Source organism: Bubalus bubalis, chromosome 5 (genome assembly GCF_019923935.1).
Source record: "Bubalus bubalis isolate 160015118507 breed Murrah chromosome 5, NDDB_SH_1, whole genome shotgun sequence".
Classification (NCBI taxonomy): domain Eukaryota; kingdom Metazoa; phylum Chordata; class Mammalia; order Artiodactyla; family Bovidae; genus Bubalus; species Bubalus bubalis.
The window spans coordinates 93,248,449-93,275,660 of record NC_059161.1 but is presented as its reverse complement, the minus strand read 5'-3'; the positions used below and the strand labels follow the sequence as shown (position 1 = coordinate 93,275,660).

The window sequence follows — 27,212 nt, the reverse complement described above, 5'->3', positions numbered from 1 at the left end:
CTATTTTAGATATGATACGGAATGACTTAAATATTTTATTCTGAGTGAAGAGGAGGTACATGCTCAGTTGCTCGGTCGTGTCCGACTCTTTGTGATCCCCTGGACTGTAACCCACCCAGCTCCTCTGTCCATGGGATGATCCCGGCAAGAATACTAGAGTGGGTTGCTATTTTCTCCTCCAGAGGATCTTCCCCACCGAGGGATCGAACCCCCATCTTCTGCAGCTCCTGCATTGGCAGGCAGATTCTTTACCACTGAGCCACCTGGGCAGCCCCCAGAGAAGAAGTTAAAGCCATATGAAGAAACTGCAAGATAAAATAAAAATAACATTTACCATTTACTAAGTGTTTACCAAGGGATCTAAACTGTGCTGCTGCTGCTGCTGCTGCTGCTAAGTCACTTCAATCGTATCCAACTCTGTGCAACCCCATAGACGGCAGCCCACCAGGCTCCTCTGTCCCTGGGATTCTCCAGGCAAGAATACTGGAGTGGGTTGCCATTTCCTTCTCCAGTGCATGAAAGTGAAAATGAAGTCGCTCATTCGTGTCTGACTCTTTGCGACCCCATGGACCGCAGCCCACCAGGCTCCCCCATCCATGGGATTCTCCAGGCAAGAGCACTGGAGTGGGGTGCCATTTCCTTCTCCACTAAACTGTGCTAAATAAACACTTTACACATATCAGCTTATTTCACAACAAATCTGTGAGATGAATAGTATAATTAGCCCTATTTTGCTGATTATAAAAATAGAAGCTCACAGTAACTTGTCTGAAATTACTCAGGTAGTGTTGGAAACAGAATGCATTCTCAAACCTGTATGGTTGTCAAGCTCTATATAAAGTTCCTAATCCTCAACAGTTTTGATCAAGATCAATTCATCACAGCTTAGGGGTGAACTACATGACCCCTTCTGACAATGATTCTGTGAGTAAAAACAGAAATCAGTTCAGAATTCATATAATATTTGTGGCAGTATGCTCCAGGCATAAGGGGAAGGTCATCAATAGATGAACCAGTAAGAAGAGGAGAAAGGAAAAACAAAAAGAAGAACAGGAGGAGAAAAAGCGATAGGCCCTTCCAAGGCACCTGACACAGCTTCATTTTACTAGACATTCACTAGGGCCACCATGACAAGAAAGGGAAACCCAGAATAGGAATTGAAAGTAAAACTGTAAGAGTAGAAAGTAGAACTGTAAGCTATAAATCAAAATTGCTTCATCTACCATGATGGTCTCACCGCAGATGAGGAAGGAGCTGTAGGAAGGCCCTGCAGGAGTCAGCAGCCACGAGCTCAGTGCTGGGCCAGGATGAACAGTTCTCACATAAACATTGGTCAGTAGTTAAATAAGAACAGTAGAGTATAGATGACTGACCACTAGGTTTCTAGAAGAGGCATTATCACAAGCGTCAGCATGTAGATCAACCTGAAATGCATGACACTACAGAAAGTGTGGTTTAAAGACAGAGTAGGGGAGGAACCACCATTTACTTCATTAAGATCCTCAATTTCCTAATGTTCCAGGCACTGTGCATGTGCTTTCCTGAGTTACTATATTTAACACTCACAACTGCCTTAGGGAGATGTAACAGTTAATTTTACATGTCAACTCAGCTGAGCCATGGTGCCCAGAATGTTCAAACATTCTAGATGTTTCTGTGAAGGTGATTTTTTTAGATGGGATTAACATTTAAAACAGTAGACTTAGAGTATAGCAGCTTTACCCTCCATAATGTGGGTGGGTCTCATCCAATTAGGTGAGGCCTGAAAAGCACAAAAGACTGACTACTCTTGAGCAAGGAATTATGCAAGTTGACTGCCTTGGGACTCAAACTGCAGCTCTTCCCTGGGTCTCCAGTCCACCAGCCTACCCTGCAGATTACAAGGCTCCTCAACAACATGAGTCAATTTCTTAAAATAAATCAATCCCTCTCTGTGAAGAAAGAGATATACATATACACACACACATACACACACACACCCCCTACTAACTGTTTCTCTAGAAATCCCTGACTAATACAGTAGATACTGATTTCTATTTTCACCAGTGAGGAAAGTAACAGCCTGAAAGGACCCATTCTCTTTCCTCATTAATCACACAGTAAAATGCCTTCAGGATTCACATTCAGATCTGAGGGACTAGGGTGGGAGTAAGAGGGTAATAAGAACCATGGAAATCGAATAAACACAAGTCACACATCCCAAGGAGCCCTTTACAACATTCGCATCACACGTGAATGAGTGAGTGAAAGTCACTCATCAGGTCCAACTCTTTGCGACCCTATGAACTATACAGTCCATGGAATTCTTCAGGCCAGAATACTGGAGTGAGTAGCCTTTCCCTTCTCCAGGGGATCTTCCCAACCCAGGGATCGAACCCAGATGTGGACTTTTTACCAGCTGAGCTACCAGGAAAGTCCAAGAATTCTGGAGTGGGTAGCCTATCCCTTCTCCAGAGGATCATCCTGACCCAGGAAATGAACTGGGGTCTCCTGCATTGCAGGTTGATTCTTTACCAGCTGAGCTATCAGGGAAGCCCTATCACACATACATGCAGAGCCCTTGATGTGCCCAAGTGATGTGTTATCCTTTCTCTGGTCTCATGACTCAGTTATTTTTGATTAAAAAAAAAATCAAACATTCCTACTAAATCAACATTTGAAGACTGTGAAAGAAAAGGCAATATAAATGGTAAAAAAAAAAAAATAGAAGGAAAAGATTAAAAAGGAAAATAAATAGATGATTTGTGTCATTAATTAAATGATGGTAGACCTTGCTTGGGCTTTCTTTGGGTAGTCATCCATTCACTCCCTCAACAAATATTTATTTTGTACTTTATATTTTTATGAGATTTTCTGGGTAATAGATAATGCTATCTAGCTGACACAAAATAGTAAATGTGAAAAAAGTCCAACTAAAATCAAGAAAGTTTCACAGAAAAGGTGATATTTCAGCTGGGACAGAGGTATGCATTTAACTAGCGGAAAAGAGGCGGGTATTCCGGACAGAATTTCTGACAGTAAACTTCAATTGAGTCTATGTTCTATGTTGCTTAAAGTGTATGTGTGAAGAAGGTGGAAGGAGGTGGGGACCTATGGCAGGATATGAAGCTGAAAGACCAGCATGCGATGAGAAACAATATGAAGGACTTTGACCTTTATTCTGCAAGTAATCAGAGTTATGAAGGAGGGCTAAGCCTTTTTACTGAGACCATTCATGGAGTTTGCATGAATTTAAGGACAACTGGGAATAGCTTAGACAGATATAACAACAGATAAAGAAATCATTATAAAGTTGAATGAAAATTAAACCTTGAATAAAGACTAAGTCTTAGGTACAATAATAATGTTTATCATTAAAAGGCATGAAAGGACTTCATCTGCTCTAACTAAAAAAATTAAAGTTGAGTTTACACATACTTTTCAATCCCAATTAAAAATTTATGGTCCAGAAAAACTGGCAATTACTATAAAACCATTATTGTGCAACAATTATTATACAACACATTTGTATATATGTGAAAGTCTTTCTCTAAACAGTGAAATAAAACTCAATTGGAGTTGATGTAAATAAAATTATTATTATGGTAATAAATCTATTTGTGGAATCTGAGTCCTAAAATGTGAACTAAATATAAGCCAGAGGGCAAAACATGGCTGAATAAGGCCAAACAGATCTTGTAAATCACCACAAATGGAAAAAGAACTGGCCTTTTATATCTAAAGAGTGAAGTGGTCAAGAAAGAAATTTACAATGAAGGAATATAAATTAGGACCTAAAAGATCATTCAGTCTCTTCTACCTTTTCATTCCCCCTCTTTTCTGCTGATTGTTCTCTCACCATTCCTAAAAGGATTATAGATATCCATTCCAGTAGTTTCCCTTCAACTTAACTTTAGTTATGGAACTCTGCAAAATCCCAGCATATAAAACAAATAAAAATATAAATCTCAGGCTGAAAGAAGTCAGAGACCAGGGGTTCTGGGGTACCCTAACTGGTTTCCACATGGGCCTTCACCATCCCTCTGAGACAGCTCCCCCAAAGCCTTAATTTTTCAGTAAAATGTGAAACACATTGGTCCTTGTCCAAACCTCTCAATTTACAAATGAGGAAATTGAGGCCTAGAGAATTGCCTAAAAAAAAGATGTTTCCTAGTACTCCTGCTAAAACTAGAATGCTTTCTCTTCATAATCTCTACATTTCTGGGTTAAAAATGATTTCTTATACTAAAAGTTCACGTCATCCCTCTATATCAAATTCCTACTCAAAATTCACATAGGTTAGTAACCATCAATTTACTAAGTGTCTACTCGAGACCAAATACTTTGTTAGGGATATGTCATCTATTCTTATTTAACCACCACCAAATCCCCCGGAGGTCAAGAAATTGGGCTCAGAGAGATATGTGAAACTTCCCAAGGTCACAGAGCTAGTATTAATAGATTGGAATTCTGATCTATCTAACTCCTAAAGCCAAACCTCAGACTCTTGCACTTCTAATCCCAATGTTTCCCAAATCTTTGCCTATATTTTCACATGCATGCACACACACGTGCTCAGTCACTCAGTCATGTTCAACTTTTTGAGACCCCATTGAATGTAGCCCACCAGGCTCCTGTGTCCATGGGATTTCTCAAGCAAGAATTTTGGGGTGGGTTGCCATTTCCTACTCCAGGGGATTTTCCCCCACCCAAGAATCAAACCCCCGTCTCTTTATCTCCTGCCTTGGCAGGCAGATTCTTTACCACTGTGCTACCTGGGAAGGTCATCTATCTTTTCACAGGCTCCCAGAACTTTAAGTGATATTGTCATTTCACAAAAGATGTACTTCCTCATCCAGGCTTCTCAGGAAATACCTCATGCTTCAGCCAAGCACAAAGGCATCATGCCTACCTTAAACCTCTGAACTCAAAATTCAGAACTATAGATGCTCACCTTCACTCCCCCCTCCAAATTTTGACAGACTCCTACAACTTCCAGGGAAAGTTGAAAACTCTTAATGAAAGGGCTACAAAAGCAACAACTCTGAGCTGAGCATAAGACAACAGACTGGCATTTTAGATTGAAAAAATATTATATATTATCTGGTAAGATATTAGAAATGTGAACTTAGGGGCTGCTTTGGGACAAAAGATGACTGTCACCACGAAGTAGGCTCCAGAGATGGCATTAAATAACTTGAATTTGGCGGGAGGTCAAAGGAATTTTAGGGCATCCACTGCAAGCAGGAGTTGAAGTGACTGTGATGGTCAATCACAGAAGGGAGTGTAGAGCCAGAAATGACAATAAATTATTGGTGACGGAAGGTGAGTTTAAACAGACTGGGACTTGGGGCCACCGGACAAGTCCTCAGCATTAGGGTTCTACAATTTCGGATGAGCTCCGGTGCCTGAAAACCACAAAACCCCAGTCCTCGCCACCCACTCGGACACTCCAACCCTTTTGGCCTTACCTTCTGTTGGATGTAGCGAATCGAATACTTCAGGGTAATAGCGGGGCGGGATCTGAAGCTGGTTGACCAGGGTAGGCTGCTAGGGGCCCTCAGTGACGGCGATACGGGGCTGGCGGCCCCAGGAGTCAGGAAAGCTAGGAGCAGGAGCAGGAGGGAGCAGCGCCCCATGGCTCAGGACCGTGGCTGCAGAGCGGGTAGGAGGGAGACAGGCAGATGCACGCAGCCCCGCCCAGCCCGCAGCTCCGCCCCCGAGACAGGCCCCTCCTTCCCGGGGGAAACCCAATACCACCCCGCCCCTGAGTAAAGCCTCTCAAATTCGAATTGCCCAAGCCATTCCGACCCCCGTCCCAGTCCCACGGGGCGCCGCCAGGTTTCATTTCCCTCTTGTACCGTCCCCTCTTTATTAGAGTTCACCTTTATTACCTTCCGATTCAAAGCCTGCCTTTATAATCCCAGGGACCCTCCTATCTGACCTCTGAACCCCATTCTTAACTATATCACCCCCCACAAACACTTTCTCCCCACCCTATACCCTCCCCTTTATCGTCACTGCCAAACTCTGCCCTGTCCACCTCTATTTCATCGCCACATCCTTGTCCTCCACAAACCCTACATAATAATAGTGTGTGCATGCGTGCAAACGTGCCAGGCCGCTTGGGTCGTGTCCAACTCTTTGCGACCCTATAGACGGTACCCCTGAGAAGGCAATGGCACCCCACTCCAGTACTCTTGCCTGGAAAGTTCCATGGACGGAGGAGCCTGGTAGGCTACAGTCCATGGGGTTGCGACGAGTCGGATACGACTGAGCGACTTCCCTTTCACTTTTCACTTTCATGCATTGGAGAAGGAAATGGCAATCCACTCCAGTGTTCTTGCCTGGAGAATCCCAGGGACGGGGAGCCTGGTGGGCTGCCGTCTATGGGGTCGCACAGAGTCGGACACGACTGAAGCAACTTAGCACTTAGCAGACGGTAGCCTGCCAGGCTCCTCTGTCCATGGGATTTTCCAGGCAAGAATACTAGAGTGAGTTGCCATGCCCTCCTCCAGGGGAATCTTCCCAACCCAAGGATCTAACCCAAGTTCCCCGCATTGCAGGCGGATTCTTTAGCGTCTGAGCCACCAGGGAAGCCCCGGGAAGGGCTACTGCCAACTAAAAACCGGTACTCGCCACCAGCTCTACAAGGACTAAATCATTCACTAGTCACACAGCCCTGACAGTCAAAACACCCTGAAAGGAGGAGTTCAGGGTACAGCTCCTCCTGACTGGCAGCGGCATCTGCCAATCCGTGTTAATGTATGCATATCTTGCCCTTTTCACTAAAACCAGGTATACTACTAACCTATCCCCACTAGGTCTGGCTCCTTTGCACCGCCACCTCCATGTCAGCCTAATCACCTCCTAGGACACTCTGTCGGTTGGTCATCCCTACACATGCGTGAAGCCCACACAGTCCACTTCTCAACGGAGGTCGCCCCGGAATCCCACTAGGTCCCGGTCCCTGCTTCAAAGCTACGTCCCCTTCCGTCTTCCGGCACCCAGCTTCGGACCCCGCCTTCCCCTCTCCTTGAGGGCAGTCCAAGCCCCAGCGGGCGGAGTCCCCTTCGGTCTTCTCGACTCTCGCACCACCAACTTCCGCTTCTCCTTCCAGTCAGCCAGGTGAACCTCGGTCTGAGGGGCGCTCCCACCCACTACCACCCTTCCCGGGGTCCCTACGCCTAGCTGGCTCAACGCTGCCTCAAAACCGACTGTACTACTGCTCAATCAGTTGGGAAAGGACACTTGCCTAACCCTCTCCTACGAAAATGGTCGTTCCCAAAACCTCACAGGTTGTCGCGCTACATCTCCCAACCTCGGCGGCGGCGTCTTCTGATTGGCTCTGAGGCCAGACGGTGATGGCGTCACTTCCGGCGGAAGGAGGAGCGGGAGATTCGATTGGAAGACTTTCTCTAGCCGCTTGAGTCCTGGGTCCTGGGTGTCTGCGTCAAGGAGCTTCGCCCGGGCAGGTTCCTGGTCCTCTGCCTCAGGTGAGGAGGTGCGGGAGGAGATTCTCTGGGAGCAAGGGCCGGAGACTCCTAAGAAGACCCTTGAACGTCGTTCTGAGTGAGCATTCAGAGCATTCTATGTTGTTTTTTCAGGAGTCAGTCTCGTCTATAAAAGGGCGGTTATGAAAGTAGAAGAGTGAGAAGGTCAGTTCTTTTCATTTTAGACGGTGCTGTTGCAGTCAGTCAGAGAGCGTTTGTGTGTGCCATCGACCTGGAAACGGATAAGTGTCTGGAACCCGAAATACAGGGAGGAAAAAGGTGCTACTGCAATTTTTGAGGTGCTCGGAGGCTCGTACACAGCTGGCTGCTATGCCCAGTAGTATCTACTGAAAAGGGATCTTTGCCAAACTGCTTTGATGACTCAGAGGGACAAGTGCTCACTGAGCAGAGTGTTCAAACCAGAAACAAGTTTTCTAGGTACCTTCCTTGTCTCTCACATCAAGCCATACCAACCTCTTGAATATCTCAATCCATACACTTCTGGACAGTTTTACTTTGGTTCAGCACAACTGCTTCATAATTATGACTGTAGCCTCCCAGCTGATTCTTTCAATTTCCTTACATTCCAATCCAGTCTCCACGTTGCTAGGCTGATTACAGCCTAGCAAAGTACAAATACAAAAAGTACAAATCTGATCAGGCACTCCCCATTAAAAACCTTTCCTTTGGTCGCTCCTGTTTGCCCTCAGGTTTAAGTCTAAACTCCTTAACGTGCTTAACGGGGCCCTTCTTGTCTAGCCTTTGCCTAGTACTCCAGCTTTTTTTTCCCACCTCTCCAGCCCTATGCTTCAACCACATGGAATGTCCTTTTGAGTCCCTCAAATGCACCATTCTCCCCCTTCAGACCCCATCTGAATCCCATCCCACCTAGTTCTTAATCATTCTTTAGGTCTCAATTTATGAAGCTTTCTATCAGGAAGCCTTTCATCATCCTGCAAAATTGGGTCACAAAGCACCCAGTAGTTACTTACTCATTCTACAGATAGTTTTTAAGTGTCTCCATCTGTGCCAAGAACTTCTAAGTACTAGGATCACAATGGTGAACAAGATGTGAGAGTCCTTCCTAATGAAACTTAAACTTTTTATGTGTGGGCTTAAAAAGAATGAAGTGGAATCTATTTGAGTTAGGTTTGTTTGGAAAGGCCACTGAGGAGTTGACACTTAAATTGAGGCCTAGAAGATGAGAATGATCTAGCCATGCAATAGAAGAAAGGAAGAAAATTCCAGAGTGAACAGGTTATGTAAAGGCCTTAAAGCAGGAAAGAACTTAGCATCTTAATGTTCAAGAAACTAAGAAAAGGCCAGTGTTGCTGGATTGTATTCAGAAAGGACAGCTGCATGAGGTGATTTTTTTTTTCTATCTGTAACCCTGTCCTCTTCCCTATCTCTGGAACTTTACCTGTCATATGTGCAATGAACAAACTGTGCTTGATACTCACTAAGAGTTTCCTGAGTAATGTTTTTAAAATACTTTTCATCGGTATTTCTCCAAACAAACGAGGTTTTGTCTGTTTTTTGCTTATTTGATTTTTTTTTTAATCTCCTGCCTCCCTCTCCCTTTTCCAGAATTTTCATTTTAATGTCAGAAGATCATTTCTCAGGGACTTGTTATGACTGCCTTTAGAAAGATTAGACAAAGTATGCACCCTTGGAGGAAGACCATTAGACAGCTTTAATAAAGCAACTCAAAGTAACTACCCTTTCCATAGCTGAGGAGTCTGTCCTATGATATATGAAATGGGAAATCTGAGAGCAACAGAATGATAAAGATTTTCTTGCAAAGCAAGAGCAGTTTCAGGAGGAATAAAGAAAGGGAGAGGAGTTAGTCACATCTCCTTTTCTGTATGCCATTAGAAGTGTGGACCAGTTTTTTAAAGGAGTGATTTCGTCCTTTGGCCACAGTCTTAGACTAAATGAGTCCCCCTGTTATATTTTCTCATGGTATAATGTACTTTTCTTGTATAGAATTTTCCACCTATCTCTTACTAGGCTATAGATCTAGTGACCAGGTAGGGACCTTGTCTATTTTGTTCATCCCATATTATTCCCATCACCTGGTATTTATCAGCTGCATAATAAATAATTGATAAATAAGTATATTGAACTTGGACTTCCCAGGTGATACTAGTAGTAAAGATTCTGCCTGCCAATGTAGGAAACACAAGAGTCGTGGGTTCAATCCCTGGGTCTGGAAGATCTCTTGGAATAGGAAATGACAACCTGCTATGGTATTCTTGCCTGGAAAACATGGACAGAAGGGCGTGGTGGGCTACGTCCATGGGGCCACAATCTCCCGGAGTTCACTCAAACTCATGTCCATCGAGTTGGTGACGCCATCCAGCCATCTCAATCTCTGTCATCCCCTTTTCCTCTTGCCCCCAATCCCTCCCATAATCAGAGTCTTTTCCAATGAGTCAGCTCTTTGCGTGAGGTGGCCAAAGTACTGGAGTTTCAGCTTTAGCATCATTCCTTCCAAAGAACACCCAGGGCTGATATCCTTTAGAATGGACGGTTAGATCTCCTTGCAGTCCAAGGGACTCTCAAGAGTCTTCTCCAACACCACAGTTCAAAAGCATCAATTCTTCTTTGGGATTGAAATGAAAACTGACCTTTTCCAGTCCTGTGGCCACTGCTGAGTTTTCCAAATTTGCTGGCATATTGAGTGCAGCACTTTCACAGCATCATCTTTCAGGATTTGAAATAGCTCCACTGCAATTCCATCACCTCCACTAGCTTTGTTCATAGTGATGCTTTCTAAGGCCCATTTGACTTCACATTCCAGGATGTCTGGCTCTAGGTGAGTAATCATAACATCGTGATTATCTAGGTCGTGAAGATCTTTTTTATACAGTTCTTCTGTGTATTCTTGCCACCTTTTCTTAATATCTTCTGCTTCTGTTAGGTCTATACCATTTGTATCCTTTATCGAGCCCATCTTTGCATGAAATGTTCCCTTGGTATCTCTATAATTTTCTTGAAGAGATCTCTAGTCTTTCCCATTCTGTTGTTTTCCTTTATTTCTCTGCATTGATTGCTGAGGAAGGCTTTCTTATCTCTCCTTGCTATTCTTTGGAACTCTGAGTCAGATGGGTATATCTTTCCTTTTCTCCTTTGCTTTTCACTTCTCTTCTTTTCACAGCTATTTGTAAGGCCTCCTCAGACAGCCATTTTGCTTTTTTGCATTTCTTTTCCATGGGGATGGTCTTGATCCCTGTCTCCTGTACAATATCACGAACCTCAGTCCATAGTTCATCAGGCACTGTATCTATCAGATCTAGTCCCTTAAATCTATTTCTTACTTCCACTGTATAATCATAAGGGACTTGATTTAGGTCATACCTGAATGGTCTAGTGGTTTTCCCTACTTTCTTCAATTTAAGTCTGAATTTGGCAATAAGGAGTTCATGATCTGAGCCACAGTCAGCTCCTGGTCTTGTTTTTGTTGACTGTATAGAGCTTCTCCATCTTTGGCTGCAAAGAATATAATCAATCTGATTTTGGTGTTGACCATCTGGTGATGTCCATGTGTAGAGTCTTTTGTGTTTTTGGAAAAGGATTGACCAGTGCGTTCTCTTGGCAAAACTCTATTAGCCTTTGCCCTGCTTCATTTTGCACTCCAAGGCCAAATTTGCCTGTTACTCCAGGTGTTTCTTGACTTCCTACTTTTGCATTCCAGTCCCCTATAATGAAAAGGACATCTTTTGTGGGTGTTAGTTCTAAAAGGTCTTGTAGGTCTTCATAGAACCATTCAACTTCAGCTTCTTCAGAGTTACTGGTTGGGGCACAGAATGTGGTCCACTGGAGAAGGGAATGGCAAACCACTTCAGTATTCTTGCCTTGAGAACCCCATGAACAGTATGAAAAGGCAAAATGATAGGATACTGAAAGAGGAACTCCCCAGGTCAGTAGGTGCCCAATATGCTACTGGAGATCAGTGGAGAAATAACTCCAGAAAGAATGAAGGGATGGAGCCAAAGCAAAAACAATACCCACTTGTGGATGGGACTGGTGATAGAAGCAAGGTCTGATGCTGTAAAGAGCAATATTGCATAGGAACCTGGAATGTTAGGTCCATGAATCAAGGCAAATTGAAAGTGGTCAAACAGGAGATGGCAAGAGTGAACATTGACATTCTATGAATCAGCGAACTAAAATGGACTGGAATGGGTGAATTTAACTCAGATTACCATTATATCTACTACTGCGGGCAGGAATCCCTCAGAAGAAATGGAGTAGCCATCATGGTCAACAAAAGAGTCTAAAATGCAGTATTTGGAATGACTAATAGTGACTGCCTTAAAGGATCTGATTTCATATTTGTCCACTGCCAATGGATGGAAAGGCTTTTTGCCATTTGCCTAGTTTACCAAGTGAAACAAAAATAATAAAAATACCTTAATGACCTTTTTCATTTCAGTTCTCCAAGTTACCAACCATTATTATAGTTTTCTGAACATACTTATTTCTCCACTAGAGGGCAATAAACCCTTAAATAATAACAATTTAACCAATTTCTTGCCTTTAAAAATATAGCAATTAGTGCTTGCACAATTAATTTAGAAATTAATTCTCAAATATGTCTGCTTATATATGTTTTTCATTTACTGGTGACTTGATAGACCAGGCCCCCATCTTCATGAAACTTTCAGACTAATGAGGGTAGAACTAACAGAAACGAGGGAGCATGTATCATCTGATACATACATTTTCATGATGGCATATATCAAAAGTGTGGTTAGGACCATAAAGGAATAAAATAGATGATATCATGGAAACCAAGTAGAAGACAGTATTTATTGAAATGAAAAGGGGCTCTCTACAGGGTAATATTAAAGATTTAATGACGAGAATGAGAGCCAACTATTTGAAGAACTAAGGGAAAAGCTTTATAGACAAAGAGAAAAGTAAGAACAGAAGCCTGAAAAGAGAAGTTATTTTGTGCATTTAAGGAGCAGAAAGAAGGCTGGCATGGCTTGAAGTGTAGTGATTAAAGAGGGCAAGTGGGACAAGGTGAGGTCAAAGAGGTGGTGCTAGATGAGCTAAGGCCTTACAGGCATTGTGGGGAATTGAAGCTTCATTTCAAACTAGAAGGTTTTAAGCAGATAAAAGACTACATTTTCAGGAGGGAGTTTTGCCCTGTTTTATCTCCCCTAGCTCATATATGGGCTTCTTTTGTGGCTCATGGTAAAGAATCTGCTTGCAGTGCAGGAGACAGGTTCAATCCTTGGGTCAGGAAGATTCCCTGGAGGAGAAAATGGCAACCCACTCCAGTGTTCTTGACTGAAGAATCCCATGGACAGAGGAGCCTGGCGGTGTACAGTCCATGGGGTTGCAAAGAGTCAGATATGACTGAACAATTAACACTTCACTTTTAAGCACATAGGTAGCTGTACCACCATATTAACACTGTACCCAGACTGGGTTTTAGAGATGTTTGGAAAAGATGCCTTTACTGACATACATTCCATCATTTGCCACTTGGCAAGAAGGAACTTGAAGTCAGTAGCACTAATAATAGCAGTGTTCTCTGGCCTGCCTTTCTACTATGTCACCTCCTCTACCTTATCCTTAGAGATTGCCATGTGACCTAAGGTGACAGCCAAATCTAGGAATACGTATCTGCTTTTGGTAGAAACTTATTAGTCATGTATACCTAAGGGTACAAAAGCAAGGACTTCAACAAGAATTAAGCAGGGTGAAATGTCTTTGCTTTTTCTTTTTTTTTTGTTTCTTATGCCCCCTTTAATAACATAAATCAGTGATTTATGTAAATCCATTTATCTATAATCTTTGTAAGTTTCCGTCTTACTGCCTTCGGTGGCAAGATTTTGTTTTCACAGAAATATTCTGCTTGATAGACAGGATTAGTGTCACTTTTAAGATATCCATTCCAAAATCACACTTAAAAAATTGTGATCATCCTCAGGATGAGCTATATGTAAAAGATTTTATTATGATTTTAAAACTAATGACTTCCACTTTATCAAAATTTACTGATGCCAGTCTCAGAACGTTTCACCGATTTTCAGAAATTGAAAGTTTTTGCCATGTGTTTACAACTGAAAATTTATTGATATAGCTTTATCTTGAACATCCAAGGAGATGTTTATTTCAGAGCATTTACATTATGCTATATACAAACTAAAATTTTTGATAAACCAACATTTGAATTTTTTTTTAATTTTATTTTATTTTTAAACTTTACAATATTGTATTAGCTCCGCCAAACATCGAAATGAATCCGCCACAGGTACACCCGTGCCCCCCATCCTGAACCCCCCTCCCTTCCCCCACCCCACACCCTCCCCCTGGGTCGTCCCAGTGCACCAGCCCCAAGCATCCAGTATCGTGCATCGAACCTGGACTGGAGACTCGTTTCATACATGATATTATATATGTCTCAATGCCATTCTCCCAAATCTCCCCACCCTCTCCCTCTCCCGCAGAGTCCATAAGACTGATCTATACATCAGTGTCTCTCTTGCTGTCTCGTACACAGGGTTATTGTTACCATCTTTCTAAATTCCATATATATGCGTTAGTATACTGTATTGGTGTTTTTCTTTCTGGCTTACTTCACTCTGTATAATAGGCTCCAGTTTCATCCACCTCATTAGAACTGATTCAAATGTATTCTTTTTAATGGCTGAGTAATACTCCATTGTGTATATGTACCACTGCTTTCTTATCCATTCATCTGCTGATGGGCATCTAGGTTGCTTCCATGTCCTGGCTATTATAAACAGTGCTGCGATGAACATTGGGGTACATGTGTCTCTTTCCCTTCTGGTTTCCTCAGTGTGTATGCCCAGCAGTGGGATTGCTGAATCATATGGCAGTTCTATTTCCGATTTTTTAAGGAATCTCCACACTGTTCTCCATAGTGGCTGTACTAGTTTGCATTCCCACCAACAGTGTAAGAGGGTTCCCTTTTCTCCACACCCTCTCCAGCATTTATTGCTTGTAGACTTTTGGATCGCAGCCATTCTGACTGGCGTGAAATGGTACCTCATAATGGTTTTGATTTGCATTTCTCTGATAATGAGTGATGTTGAGCATCTTTTCATGTGTTTGTTAGCCATCTGTATGTCTTCTTTGGAGAAATGTCTATTTAGTTCTTTGGCCCATTTTTTGATTGGGTCATTTATTTTTCTGGAATTGAGCTGTAGGAGTTGCTTGTATATTTTTGAGATTTGTTGTTTGTCAGTTGCTTCATTTGCTATTATTTTCTCCCATTCTGAAGGCTGCCTTTTCACCTTGCTAATAGTTTCCTTTGTTGTGCAGAAGCTTTTAAGTTTAATTAGGTCCCATTTGTTTATTTTTGCTTTTATTTCCAATATTCTGGGAGGTGGGTCATAGAGGATCCTGCTGTGCTGTATGTAGGAGAGTGTTTTGCCTGTTCTCCTCTAGGAGTTTTATAGTTTCTGGTCTTACGTTGAGATCTTTAATCCATTTTGAGTTTATTTTTGTGTACGGTGTTAGAAAGTGTTCTAGTTTCATTCTTTTACAAGTGGTTGACCAGTTTTCCCAGCACCACTTGTTAAAGAGATTGTCTTTAATCCATTGTATATTCTTACCTCCTTTGTCAAAGATAAGGTGTCCATATGTGTGTGGATTTATCTCTGGGCTTTCTATTTTGTTCCATTGATCAATATTTCTGTCTTTGTGCCAGTACCATACTGTCTTGATAACTGTGGCTTTGTAATAGAGCCTGAAGTCAGGTAGGTTGATTCCTCCAGTTCCATTCTTCTTTCTCAAGATCGCTTTGGCTATTCGAGGTTTTTTGTATTTCCATACAAATTGTGAAATTATTTGTTCTAGCTCTGTGAAGAATACCGTTGGTAGCTTAATAGGGATTGCATTGAATCTATAAATTGCTTTGGGTAGTATACTCATTTTCACTATATTGATTCTTCCAATCCATGAACATGGTATATTTCTCCATCTGTTAGTGTCCTCTTTGATTTCTTTCACCTGTGTTTTATAGTTTTCTATATATAGGTCTTTAATTTCTTTAGGTAGATATATTCCTAAGTATTTTATTCTTTTCGTAGCAATGGTGAATGGAATTGTTTCCTTAATTTCTCTTTCTGTTTTCTCATTATTAGTGTATAGGAATGCAAGGGATTTCTGTATGTTGATTTTATATCCTGCAACTTTACTATAATCATTGATTAGTTCTAGTAATTTTCTGGTGGAGTCTTTAGGGTTTTCTATGTAGAGGATCATGTCATCTGCAAATAGTGAGAGTTTTACTTCTTCTTTTCCAATTTGAATTCCTTTTATTTCTTTTTCTGCTCTGATTGCTGTGGCCAAAACTTCCAAAACTATGTTGAATAGTAATGGTGAAAGTGGGCACCCTTGTCTTGTTCCTGACTTTAGAGAAAATGCTTTCAATTTTTCACCATTGAGGATAATGTTTGCTGTGGGTTTGTCATATATAGCTTTTATGATGTTGAGGTATGTTCCTTCTATTCCTGCTTTCTGGAGAGTTTTTATCATAAATGGGTGTTAAATTTTGTCAAAGGCTTTCTCTGCATCTATTGAGATAATCATATGGTTTTTATTTTTCAATTTGTTAATGTGGTGTATTACATTGATTGATTTGCTGGTATTGAAGAATCCTTGCATCCCTGGGATAAAGCCCACTTGGTCATGGTGTATGATCTTTTTAATATGTTGTTGGATTCTGATTGCTAGAATTTTGTTAAGGATTTTTGCATCTGTGTTCATCAGTGATATTGGCCTGTAGTTTTCTTTTTTTTGTGGGATCTTTGTCAGGTTTTGGTATTAGGGTGATGGTGGCCTCATAGAATGAGTTTGGAAGTTTACCTTCCTCTGCAATTTTCTGGAAGAGTTTGAGCAGGATAGGTGTTAGCTCTTCTCTAAATTTTTGGTAGAATTCAGCTGTGAAGCCGTCTGGACCTGGGCTTTTGTTTGCTGGAAGATTTTTGATTACAGTTTCAATTTCCGTGCTTGTGATGGGTCTGTTAAGATTTTCTATTTCTTCCTGGTCGAGTTTTGGAAAGTTGTACTTTTCTAAGAATTTGTCCATTTCTTCCACGTTGTCCATTTTATTGGCATATAATTGTTGATAGTAGTCTCTTATGAACCTTTGTATTTCTGTGTTGTCTGTTGTGATCTCTCCATTTTCATTTCTAATTTTATTGATTTGATTTTTCTCCCTTTGTTTCTTGATGAGTCTGGCTAATGGTTTGTCAATTTTATTTATCCTTTCAAAGAACCAGCTTTTGGCTTTGTTGATTTTTGCTATGGTCTCTTTTGTTTCTTTTGCATTTATTTCTGCTCTAATTTTTAAGATTTCTTTCCTTCTACTAACCCTAGGGTTCTTCATTTCTTCCTTTTCTAGTTGCTTTAGGTGTAGGGTTAGGTTATTTAAAAAGAAAATATAAAAGAGGTGAATTGCTATTTTATTGTTTTACTTCTCTGATGTGTTTTATACAAGGCTCATAAAGCACTTTGAACTCTCCTTTGATTTTTATTTTTCTATTTGTACACTCTAAAATGTCTTTTTTTTCCCTCTTCAGGTTGTATAAAAATGTACCGAGCCCAAATACTGAAATCTAATGAAGTGATATTTTCCCGCTAAAAAGAACTGTTTCCCACCAGTTCGGGTTTAAACATTCATGTAAGTTCATTTACGTTCTTTCCTGTTAATGGTAGAAACAAGTTCTGTATAGCTCTTCTTTAAAGATGTTGAAAGAAGTTAAATGATACCTTTCTTGAATTACCAGGGTAGAACATTTATTCAAAAACCCAATATTTGCTTGAGCTACTCTGTTTTAAGTCTTACTTTCTTAACTATGTAGAAAAAGACAATTAGTTTTCCAATATACTGACACTTACTACAAAAAACATCTATTGACTTTGTAGTGAAGGTTAGGTGATTTTCCTAAGAAATGAGTTATTCACATGCAGTTAAAGATTTGCCATTCATCCCACAGTTACTTTGTTTTGCAGGCCACATTGGGAACACATGAATAGAAGAAGAAAATTTCTTCTTGCCTCAGTTCTTGCTCTTCAGAATTCTAGTTTTATATATCCTTCATGTCAAAAGTGCCTCTCTCGGATAATCCTGGTCTCCAAAAGGTAAAAATAAACCCTGAAAGTGTGAGAAGGAAAATATAAGAATTCAACCAACCACAGAATATACAGTACTGTTGGGGGGTAGGGGTGGAATCCATGGATAAGTATACCCCTGCAGTTCAAACCTGTGTTGTTCAAGGGTCAGCTGTATAAAGTTAGTTTGGGGGGAACTTCCCTGATGGTCCAGTGGTTTAGAATCTGCCCTCCAATGCAAGGGATGCAGATTTGATCCCTGGTCAGGGAAGTAAGATCCCACATGCAGTGGGGCAACTAAGCCTGTACACGATGACTACTGAGCCTGCGTGCCCTAGAGGCCGCACACCACTACTACAAAGAAGCCTGCTTGCTGCAGCTAAGAACTAACACAGCCAAATAAATCAATACTTAAACGAACCCTCAGAATTTTTTTCAAGTTTGGTCTTCATTTGAGAAGATTATCATATGCATATATGTGTGGGCGTGTATGTGAATATGATAATTTCATATGAAGGAACAAACTTACATATACATAAATTACGAGCACAGAAGGCAACTCATTTGTCCATATAAACCATCCACCCAGCTCAAACTAGTAATTGTTGTTTACTTGCCAAGTCATGTCTGATTCTTGGCAACCCTGGATTACATCACACCAGGCTTCCCCGTCCCTCACTATCTCCTGAAGTTTACTCAAATTCATGTCCATTGAGTTGGTGACACTCTATCTAATTACCTCACCCTCTGCCGCCTTTTTTTCCCTTTGCCTTCAATCTTTCTCATCATCAAAATCTTTTCCAACAAGTCATCTCTTTGCATTAGGGGGCCAAAGTTTTGGAGCTTCAGCTTCAGCATCAGTCCTTCCAATGAATATTCAGGATTGATTTCCCTTAGGATTGACTGGTTTGATCTTCTTGCAGTCCTAGGGACTCTAAAGAATCTTCTCCAGCACCACAGTTTGAAAGCATCAGTTCTTCAGCTCTCAGCCTTCATTATGGTCCAGCTCTCAACATCTGTACATGACTACTGAAAAGACCATAGCTTTTACTATATAGACCTTTGTCGCAAAGTGAGGTCTTTGCTTTTTCATATGCTGTCTAGGTTTATCATAGCTTTCCTTCCAAGGAGCAAGTGTCTTTTAATTTGATGGCTGCAGTCACCGTCCACAATTTTGGAGCCCAAGAAAATAAAATCTGCAACTGTTTCCATTGTTTCCCCATCTATTTGCCATGAAGTGATGGGATCGGGTGCCATGATCTTAGTTTTTTGCATGTTGAGTTTTAAACCAGCCTTTTCACTCTCCTCTTTCACCCTCATCAAGAAGCCCTTTAGTTCCTCTTCGATTTCTGTCATTAAAGTACCATCATCTGCATATCTGAGGTTGACATTTTTCCTGGCAGTCTTGATTCCAGCTTGTGAGTCATCCAGCCTGGCATTTCGCATCATGTACTCTGCATATAAGTTAAATAAGCAGGGTGACAATACATAGCATTGATGTACTCCTTTCCCAACTTTGAACCAGTCAGTTGTTCAAAGTCCAGTTCTAACTGTTGCTGCTTGACCTGCATACAAGTTTCTCAGGAGACGGGTAAGGTGATCTGGTATTCCCATCTCTTTGAGAATTTTCTAGTTTGTGGTGATCCACATAGTCAAAGGCTTTAGCATAATCATTGAAACTAAAGTAGATGTGTTTTTGGAATTGTCTTGCCTTTTCTATGATCCAACAGATGTAGGCAATTTCATCTCTGGTTTCTCTACCTTTTCTAAATCCAGCTTGCACATCTGGAGGTTCTCAGTTCATGTACCGGTGAAGCCTAACTTGAAGGATTTTGAGCATAATCTTGGTAATGTGAAATGAGTGCAGTTGTACAGTAATTTGAGCATTCCTTGGCATTGCTCTTCTTTGGGATTGGAATGAAAACTGACCTTTTCCAGTCTGGTGGCCATTGCTGAGTTTTCCAAATTTGCTGCCATATTCAGTGCACTGCTATTCCATAAAAAGTGACATTTTGGATATAGGAGTGCCTTTAGAAATTAAATCAGAGACTGTGACTTGAATGTGTTGTCTCTACCCTTGCTTCTCAAAATGTGGTCTGAGGAACAGCTGCATCAGCATCACCTGAGAGCTTGTTAGAAATGCAGAAACTTGGGCCTTGTCCCAGACATAGTGAATCAGGATCTTCGTTTTTAACAAGATCCCTAGGTGATTGATTTGCATATTGAAGTTTGTAAAGCTCTGATCTACTCCACACTAACATTTATTTCAGTTAAGGCTTAGCTTATTCCCAAAAGGATTAAAGGAAACTGCATAAATAAATACCTTCATTTTACATATAATATAAAAATATATAATTTAGTATATATATTCATAATTGCTAATAATGCATTAACTCTCAGTTCAGTTCAGTTTAGTTGCTCAGTTGTGTCCGACTCTGCAACCCCATGAATCGCAGCACGCCAGGCCTCCCTGTCCATCACCAACTCCCAGAGTTCACTCAAACTCACATTCATCGAGTCGGTGATGCCATCCAGCCATCTCATCCTCTGTCATCCCCTTTTCCTCCTGCCCCCAATCCCTGCCAGCATCAGTCTTTTCCAGTGAGTCAACTCTTTGCATGAGGTAGCCAAAGTACTGGAGTTTCAGCTTTAGCATCATTCCTTCCAAAGAAATCCAAGGGCTGATCTCCTTCAGAATGGACTGGTTGGATCTCCTTGCAGTCCAAGGGACTCTCAAGAGTCTTCTCCAACACCACAGTTCAAAAGCATCAATTCTTCGGCACTCAGCTTTCTTCACAGTCCAACTCTCACATCCATACATGACCACTGGAAAAACCATAGCCTTGACTAGATGGACCTTTGTTGGCAAAGTAATGTCTCTGCTTTTCAATATGCTATCTAGGTTGGTCATAACTTAGTAATATGCTAATTCTAGTCTTTCTTAGGCTATCATTGATATTCTCTATTTATAAGATAGTTCATTCTTAACCATACCATTCCTATAGTTATCATCCAAGATGGAACTCCCGGCAAAGAATCCAAAGCCTTGGATTTGGTCATAAAAAATCACTAACTTTGTCACCTTGGGCAACAATTCACCCCAATTTCCCAGTTTTGTGAATGGGGTAAATGCCTTGTTTACCTATCAAAACAAATAAAATATGAGTTCAGTTCAGTCACTCAGTCGTGTCCAACTCTGCAACCCCATGAACTGCAGCACACCAGGCCTCCCTGTGCATCACCAACTCCCGGAGTTTACCCAAAGCCATGTCCATTGAGTTGGTGAGGCCATCCAACCATCTCATCCTCTGTTGTCCGCTTCTCCTGCCCTCAATCTTTCTCAGCATCAGGGTCTTTTCAAATGAGTCAACTCTTCACATCAGGTGGCCAAAGTTTTGGAGTTTCAGCTTTAGCATCAGTCCTTTCAATAAACACCCAGGACTGATCTCCTTTGGGATGGACTGGTTGGATCTCCTTGCAGTCCAAAGGACTCTCAAGAGTCTTCTCCAACACCACAGTTTAAAAACATCAATTCTTCGGCACTCAGCTTTCTTCACAGTCCAACTCTCACAGCCATACATGACCACTGGAAAAACCATAACCTTGACTAGACGGACCTTTGTTGACAAAGTAATGTCTCTGCTTTTCAATATGCTTTCTAGGTTGGTCATAACTTTCCTTCGAAGGAGTAAGCGTCTTTTAATTTCATGGCTGCCATCACCATCTGCAGTGATTTTGGAGCCCCCAAAAATAAAGTCAGCCACTGTTTCCCCATCTATTTCCCTTGAAGTGATGGGACCAGATGCTATGACCTTACTTTTCTGTAGGTTGAGCTTTAAGTCAACTTTTTCACTCTCCTCTTGCACCCTCATCAAGAAGCCCTTTAATTCTTCTCTTTCTGCCATAAGAGTGGTATCATCTGCATATCTGAGGTTATTGATATTTCTTCCGGCAATCTTGATTCCAGCTTGTGCTTCCTCCAGGCCAGCGTTTCTCACGATGTACTCTGCATATAAGTTAAATAAGCAGAGTAACAACATACAGCCTTGACGTACTCCTTTTCCTATTTAGAACCAGTCTGTTGTTCCATGTCCAGTTCTAACTGTTGCTTCCTGACCTGAATACAAATTTCTCAAGAGGCAGATCAGGTGGTCTCGTATTCCCATCTCTTTCAGAATTCTCCACAGTTTATTGTGATCCACACAGTCAAAGGCTTTGGCATAGTCAATAAAGCAGAAATAGATGCTTTTCTGGAACTCTCTTGCTTTTTCGATGATCCAGAGGATGTTGGCAATTTGATCTCTGGTTCCTCTGCCTTTTCTAAAACCAGCTTGAATATCTGGAAGTTCATGGTACATGTATTGTTGAAGCCTGGCTTGGAGAATTTTGAGCATTACTTTACTAGCGTGTGAGATGCGTGCAATTGTGCGGTAGTTTGAGCATTCTTTGGCATTGCCTTTCTTTGGGATTGGAATGAAAACTGACCTTTTCCAGTCCTGTGGCCACTGCTGAGTTTTCCAAATTTGCTGGCATATTGAGTGCAGCACTTTCACAGCATCATCTTCAGGATTTGAAATAGCTCCACTGGAATTCCATCACCTCCACTAGCTTTGTTCGTAGTGATGCTTTCTAAGGCCCACTTAACTTCACATTCCAGGATGTCTGACTCTAGGTCAGTGATCACACCATCGTGATTATCTGGGTCGTGAAGATCTTTTTTGTATAGGTCTTCTGTGTATTCTTGCCATCTCTTCTTAATATCTTCTGCTTCTGTTAGGTCCATACCATTTCTTTGTTTTATTGAGCTCATCTTTGTGTGAAATGTTCCCTTGGTATCTCTAATTTTCTTGAAGAGATCTCTAGTCTTTCCCATTCTATTGCTTTCCTCTATTTCTTTGCATTGATCGCTGAGGAAGGCTTTCTTATCTCTTCTTGCTATTCTTTGGAACTCTGCATTCAGATGCTTATATCTTTTCTTTTCTCTTTTACTTTTCGCTTCTCTTCTTTTCACAGCTATTTATAAGGCCTCCCCAGACAGCCATTTTGCTTTTTTGCATTTCTTTTCCATGGGAATGGCCTTGATCTCTGTCTCCTGTACAGTGTCATGAGCCTCCTTCCATAGTTCATCAGGCACTCTGTCTATCAGATCTAATCCCTTAAATCTATTTCTCACTTCCACTGTGTAATCGTAAGGAACTTGATTTAGGTCATACCTGAATGGTCTAGTGGTTTTCTCCACTCCCTTCAATTTAAATCTGAATTTGGCAATAAGGAGTCATGATCTGAGCCACAGTCAGCTCCCAGTCTTGTTTTTGCTGACTGTATAGAGCTTCTCCATCTTTGCCTGCAAAGAATATAATCAGTCTGATTTCATTGTTGGTTGGCCATCTGGTGATGTCTATGTGTAGAGTCTTCTCTTGTGTTGTCTGAAAAGGGTGTTTGCTATGACCAGTGAGTTCTCTTGGCAGAACTCTATTAGCCTTTGCCCTGCTTCATTCTGTATTCCAAGGCCAAATTTGCCTGTTACTCCAGGTGTTTCTTGACTTCCTACTTTTGCATTCCAGTCCCCTATGACGAAAAGGACATCTCTTTTGGGTGTTAGTTCTAAAAGGTCTTGTAGGTCTTCATAGAACCGTTCAACTTCAGCTTCTTCAGCATTACTGATTGGGGCATAGACTTGGATTACCGTGATGTTGAATGGTTTGCCTTGGAAATGAACAGAGATCATTCTGTCATTTTTGAGATTGCATCCAAGTACTGTATTTTGGACTTTTGTTAACTATAATGGCTACTCCATTTCTTCTAAGGGATTCCTGCCCACAGTAGTAGATATAATTGTCATCTAAATTAAATTCACCTATTCCAGTCCACCTTAGTTCACTGATTCCTAGAATGTCGATGTTCACTCTTGCCATCTCCTGTCTGACCACTTCCAATTTGCCTTGATTCATGGACCTAACATTCCAGGTTCCTATGCAATATTGCTCTTTACAGCATCGGACCTTGCTTCTATCACCAGTCCCATGCACAACTGGGTGTTGTTTTTGCTTTGGCTCCATCCCTTCATTCTTTCTGGAGTTATTTCTCCACTGATCTCCAGTAGCATATTGGGCACCTACCGATCTGGGGAGTTCATCTTTCAGTATCCTATCTTTTGCCTTTTCATACTCTTCATGGGGTTCTCAAGGCAAGAATACTGAAGTGGTTTGCCATTCTCTTCTCCAGTGGACCACATGCTGTCAGACCTGTCCACCATGACCCGTCCATCTTGGGTGGCCCCACCCGGCATGGCTTAGTTTCATAGATAGACAAGGCTGTGGTCCGTTTGATCAGACTGGCTAGTTGTCTGTGATTGTGGTTTCAGTCTGTCTGCCCTCTGATGCCCTCTTTCAGCGCCTACTGTCTTACTTGGGTTTCTCTTACCTTGGTTGTGAAAACGTTTATAAATTGTAAAACACTGATGCATATTAATTCTAAGATTTGCTAAGAATTTTGCATTAGACTTGAATGCATTATTAATACATAATTTTTGAACAAGTTCTAATATATGTTTAAAACATTTAAAACACTAATTCATTTCACTAGAGCTTGGTACTAGTGAGGTTTTATCACCCTGGTAAGTGGATTACCTTCACTTATTCTATGCCCAGAATACAACACAAACTCCAGCCAGTTTGGTTAAGATTATATGAATGGATTGTCACAGTTCCATTATCATTGTGGATAAAAAAATAATTAGCACAAATGTAACGTGGGCGAATCAGTAATTTATATGAAGGATTAACCTTTGTTCAAAATAGTCACCTTGTGAGTCATGGAATTTAGGCTCCCCCTAGTGGCTATCTCGGAGAAGGCAATGGAACCCCACTCCAGTACTCTTGCCTGGAAAATCCATGGACAGAGGAGCCTGGTAGGCTGCAGTCCATGGGGTCGCTAAGAGTCGGGCACGACTGAGCAACTTCACTTTAACTTTTCACTTTCATGCATTGGAGAAGGAAATGGCAACCACTCCAGTGTTCTTGCCTGGAGAATCCCAAGGGCGGGGAAGTCTGGTGGGCTGCCGTCTATGGGGTCGCACAGAGTCGGACTCGACTGAAGTGACTTAGCAGCAGCAGCAGCAGTAGTGGCTATCTGGAAGCAATCAAATTTATACTGCTACGTTTTAACATTATTTTCTGTTTGCACTTTTCCACTTTTTTTAAGCCAAATCATTAGCGACATGAAGAAAAAACATTCTAGAATTAACCATTACCATAGATGTTTTAAGGGGTCAGTTTGCTAAACTAAAAATGTTAAAGATAGGTAGCAGAATTCCAAAATAGTACAAACAACTAGAAAAGAGGGAAACATAAGCAGAAGTGTCAGTAAACCAATATTTAATCATAAGAGAGCAACAGACTAAACAGATTAATTTGACAAGATCTATACTAGACTCTTTAACTTTATTTCTTATACTTTGCCTCATTTTATCCTTCTTCAATCCTGGATTTCACAGATGAGTAAGTTTAAGTTTAAAGATCTTAATATATATTCCAAGACCAGAGAGCTAGTGCATTACAGTAGTGTTATACTTGACACATAGTATTTTTTAATAAGAAAGACTTTGACCATAATTGCAACACAAGTTAAACAAGATGTTTTGTACCTAGTTTCTGTAATCTAATAAATTCTCAACATATTTCAATGAATTTTTTAAAAGTTAAGTTATCTTTATCATAGTGAGAAAAATATGACTAGAAACTTTACAAATATTTAAAGATTACTCATTGTTCTTTGAACAGAAGATAGACATTAAATTTTAGGTCTTTTCTTGGTGTGGCATTTACTTCGCTATATTTAGTTTGTCCCCACCAGTAAAAGTAACTTATAAATAGAGAAAATTTAAAAGAGGTTGATCTGAAATCATTTTACAATGTAAGTTGTACATTTTGTACAGAAAATATTTTTAACCTTCACTTTGCCAGATTTATTTTACATCACAAAAAAAGTTAGTGAACATCTCTTTTTTCCCTGCCCTTTTCCAGGTCTTATTGTCCAAAATGTGGCTCTACTGGTGAAGCTGAAAATGCCATTTACAGATACAAGCTTTCCTTAAAAGTTGCAGAATCAAACAAATTATTTGGCGTTACTGTATTTGGAAGCTGCTTAGATGCATTTTTTGGTCTCACAGCCACTGGTTTGCACAGGTAAGAATATTTAAAGCATTCTTTTCCTAGACACGTACATCAAGTTTGAAGATATGTGTTTTTAAAATAATACGCATTTAGTAAAAAGATGATCCCTTGACCTCAAATCATCAGTTCATTTAAAAAGATAAGAAAGAAAGAGAAAGATGTTTATTTTATGAATACATATTGTGATAATGTTAAACCATGCTCCTTTTATTCAGACCAACTAAACTGTAAATAGAGTATTAAATTAAAAAACTTTAATCCAAGTTAGAGAAATATAGATGAAGAAAGTAAAATCATTTCAAACTGAAGGATTATTCAAATCAAGTGGCTAAGGTCTCTTGAGGTAGAAGAAGCTATTTGAAGGAATATTTACATATCAGAAGTTGAAATTTTGTCATTTATTTCATTTGCATTGCAACTTCATCTGCATAGTTGGACCTGTTAAGATGTTGTCCTGACAATGTAAGTATATATTTATAGAGAGAGAAAATCTCTGTCCATCTCCTTGTAGCTTTGAGCAAACTGATTTGAAGAAAGGAAAAGCCAAGGACCACAGCCAGGATTGCCAGCGATGGGGAAAGACTTCCCTCTACACTGAGGAGAAGGGCTAAAGATCCCACCACTTCTCCCACTGCCACTTTTAGAATAATTGCTAGGCCTGGTTACTAGACAGGCATCTACTTTATTCACACTTGATCAACTGCTTTTGTCTTTCTAGGCTATAGGAATTCAGAGGGAACAAAACACCTAGCTGTTAAAGTCACATTTCTTTTTTCTATATGTAACTTAAAAGTTTCATGCTCTCCCATTTTTTATTTTCTTTTCAATTAAGGTACATTCAGGATCCCAGTGAAATACCAGAAACTCTGGGCAGTGATACAACTCAAAACCTATTAACTAAAGCAGTGGAAACTTGCTTTGTCGGACAAAACTTTGTTTTTGGAGTGACGGTAATTGAGACTAGTTTGTTCTTAGTATTAAGCTAATATTTCCATTGTAGTGAAACTGTTTTAATTTTCTAAGTAGTTTTTAGGAGTCATAAATGTGAGGGCCTGTAGAAACCCTTTAAACTACATAAAAATAGGCTATAGGTGATCCTTTAAAACATCATGTATATGACAAGTTCCTCTTTCAAAAGCTAGAAGAGCCCTGTTGAAAGGCTTTCAGAGTTTTAGAAATCTAAATTTATTATAAATTCATAAGCATTAGGTATTTTGTTTTGATATTTGGTACTTACTGTGCTCTCTAAATTCGGTTTAGATTCTATAGTAAAACTTTGATCAACTCGTATCTACAAAAAGGAGGAGGGAAGTAACATTGAAAGCAAAGTAACTGAATACTGATAACTCTTAGAATAGGTTAGGAAGGATGGTCTTATATAAAAGTGACTGTAGAAGAAGTCTTAAGAACGTGCTGACTCTTAAGGAATAATCCTTTTCTGTCTCTTGTATGCTAACTGGAACAA

At 40.6% G+C, this 27,212-nt stretch overlaps 2 protein-coding genes across 9 annotated transcripts in view; one reads left to right on the top strand and one right to left on the bottom strand.

The window, feature by feature from the left end:
- Positions 1 to 7,402, bottom strand: part of LOC102405156 (prolylcarboxypeptidase) — an 87,758-nt gene extending 80,356 nt beyond the window's left edge. Inside the window, exons 1-2 of one of the 4 annotated variants that reach the window (XM_025286250.2) lie at positions 7,276 to 7,402; positions 5,451 to 5,633 (exon numbers count right to left, since the gene is read on the bottom strand). In XM_025286250.2, the coding sequence (XP_025142035.1) occupies positions 5,451 to 5,618 (168 nt within the window). In that variant the 5' untranslated portion in view covers positions 5,619 to 5,633; positions 7,276 to 7,402. Of the gene's footprint in view, positions 1 to 5,450; positions 5,634 to 6,790; positions 7,203 to 7,234 lie in introns of those variants that run through there. The other 3 variants (XM_025286251.2, XM_006055634.3, XM_025286249.2) reach the window with 3 other exon arrangements.
- DDIAS (DNA damage induced apoptosis suppressor) overlaps positions 7,341 to 27,212 on the top strand; it is a 36,848-nt gene continuing 16,976 nt past the window's right edge. For 3 of the 5 annotated variants that reach the window (XM_044943435.2, XM_044943433.2, XR_006551301.2), the window contains exons 1-5: positions 7,418 to 7,551; positions 17,042 to 17,142; positions 17,475 to 17,603; positions 25,598 to 25,759; positions 26,580 to 26,697. In XM_044943435.2, coding sequence (XP_044799370.1) covers positions 17,141 to 17,142; positions 17,475 to 17,603; positions 25,598 to 25,759; positions 26,580 to 26,697 — 411 coding nt within the window. In that variant the 5' untranslated portion in view covers positions 7,418 to 7,551; positions 17,042 to 17,140. Of the gene's footprint in view, positions 7,552 to 17,041; positions 17,143 to 17,474; positions 17,604 to 25,597; positions 25,760 to 26,579; positions 26,698 to 27,212 lie in introns of all 5 variants that reach the window. The other 2 variants (XM_006055630.4, XM_044943434.2) reach the window with 2 other exon arrangements.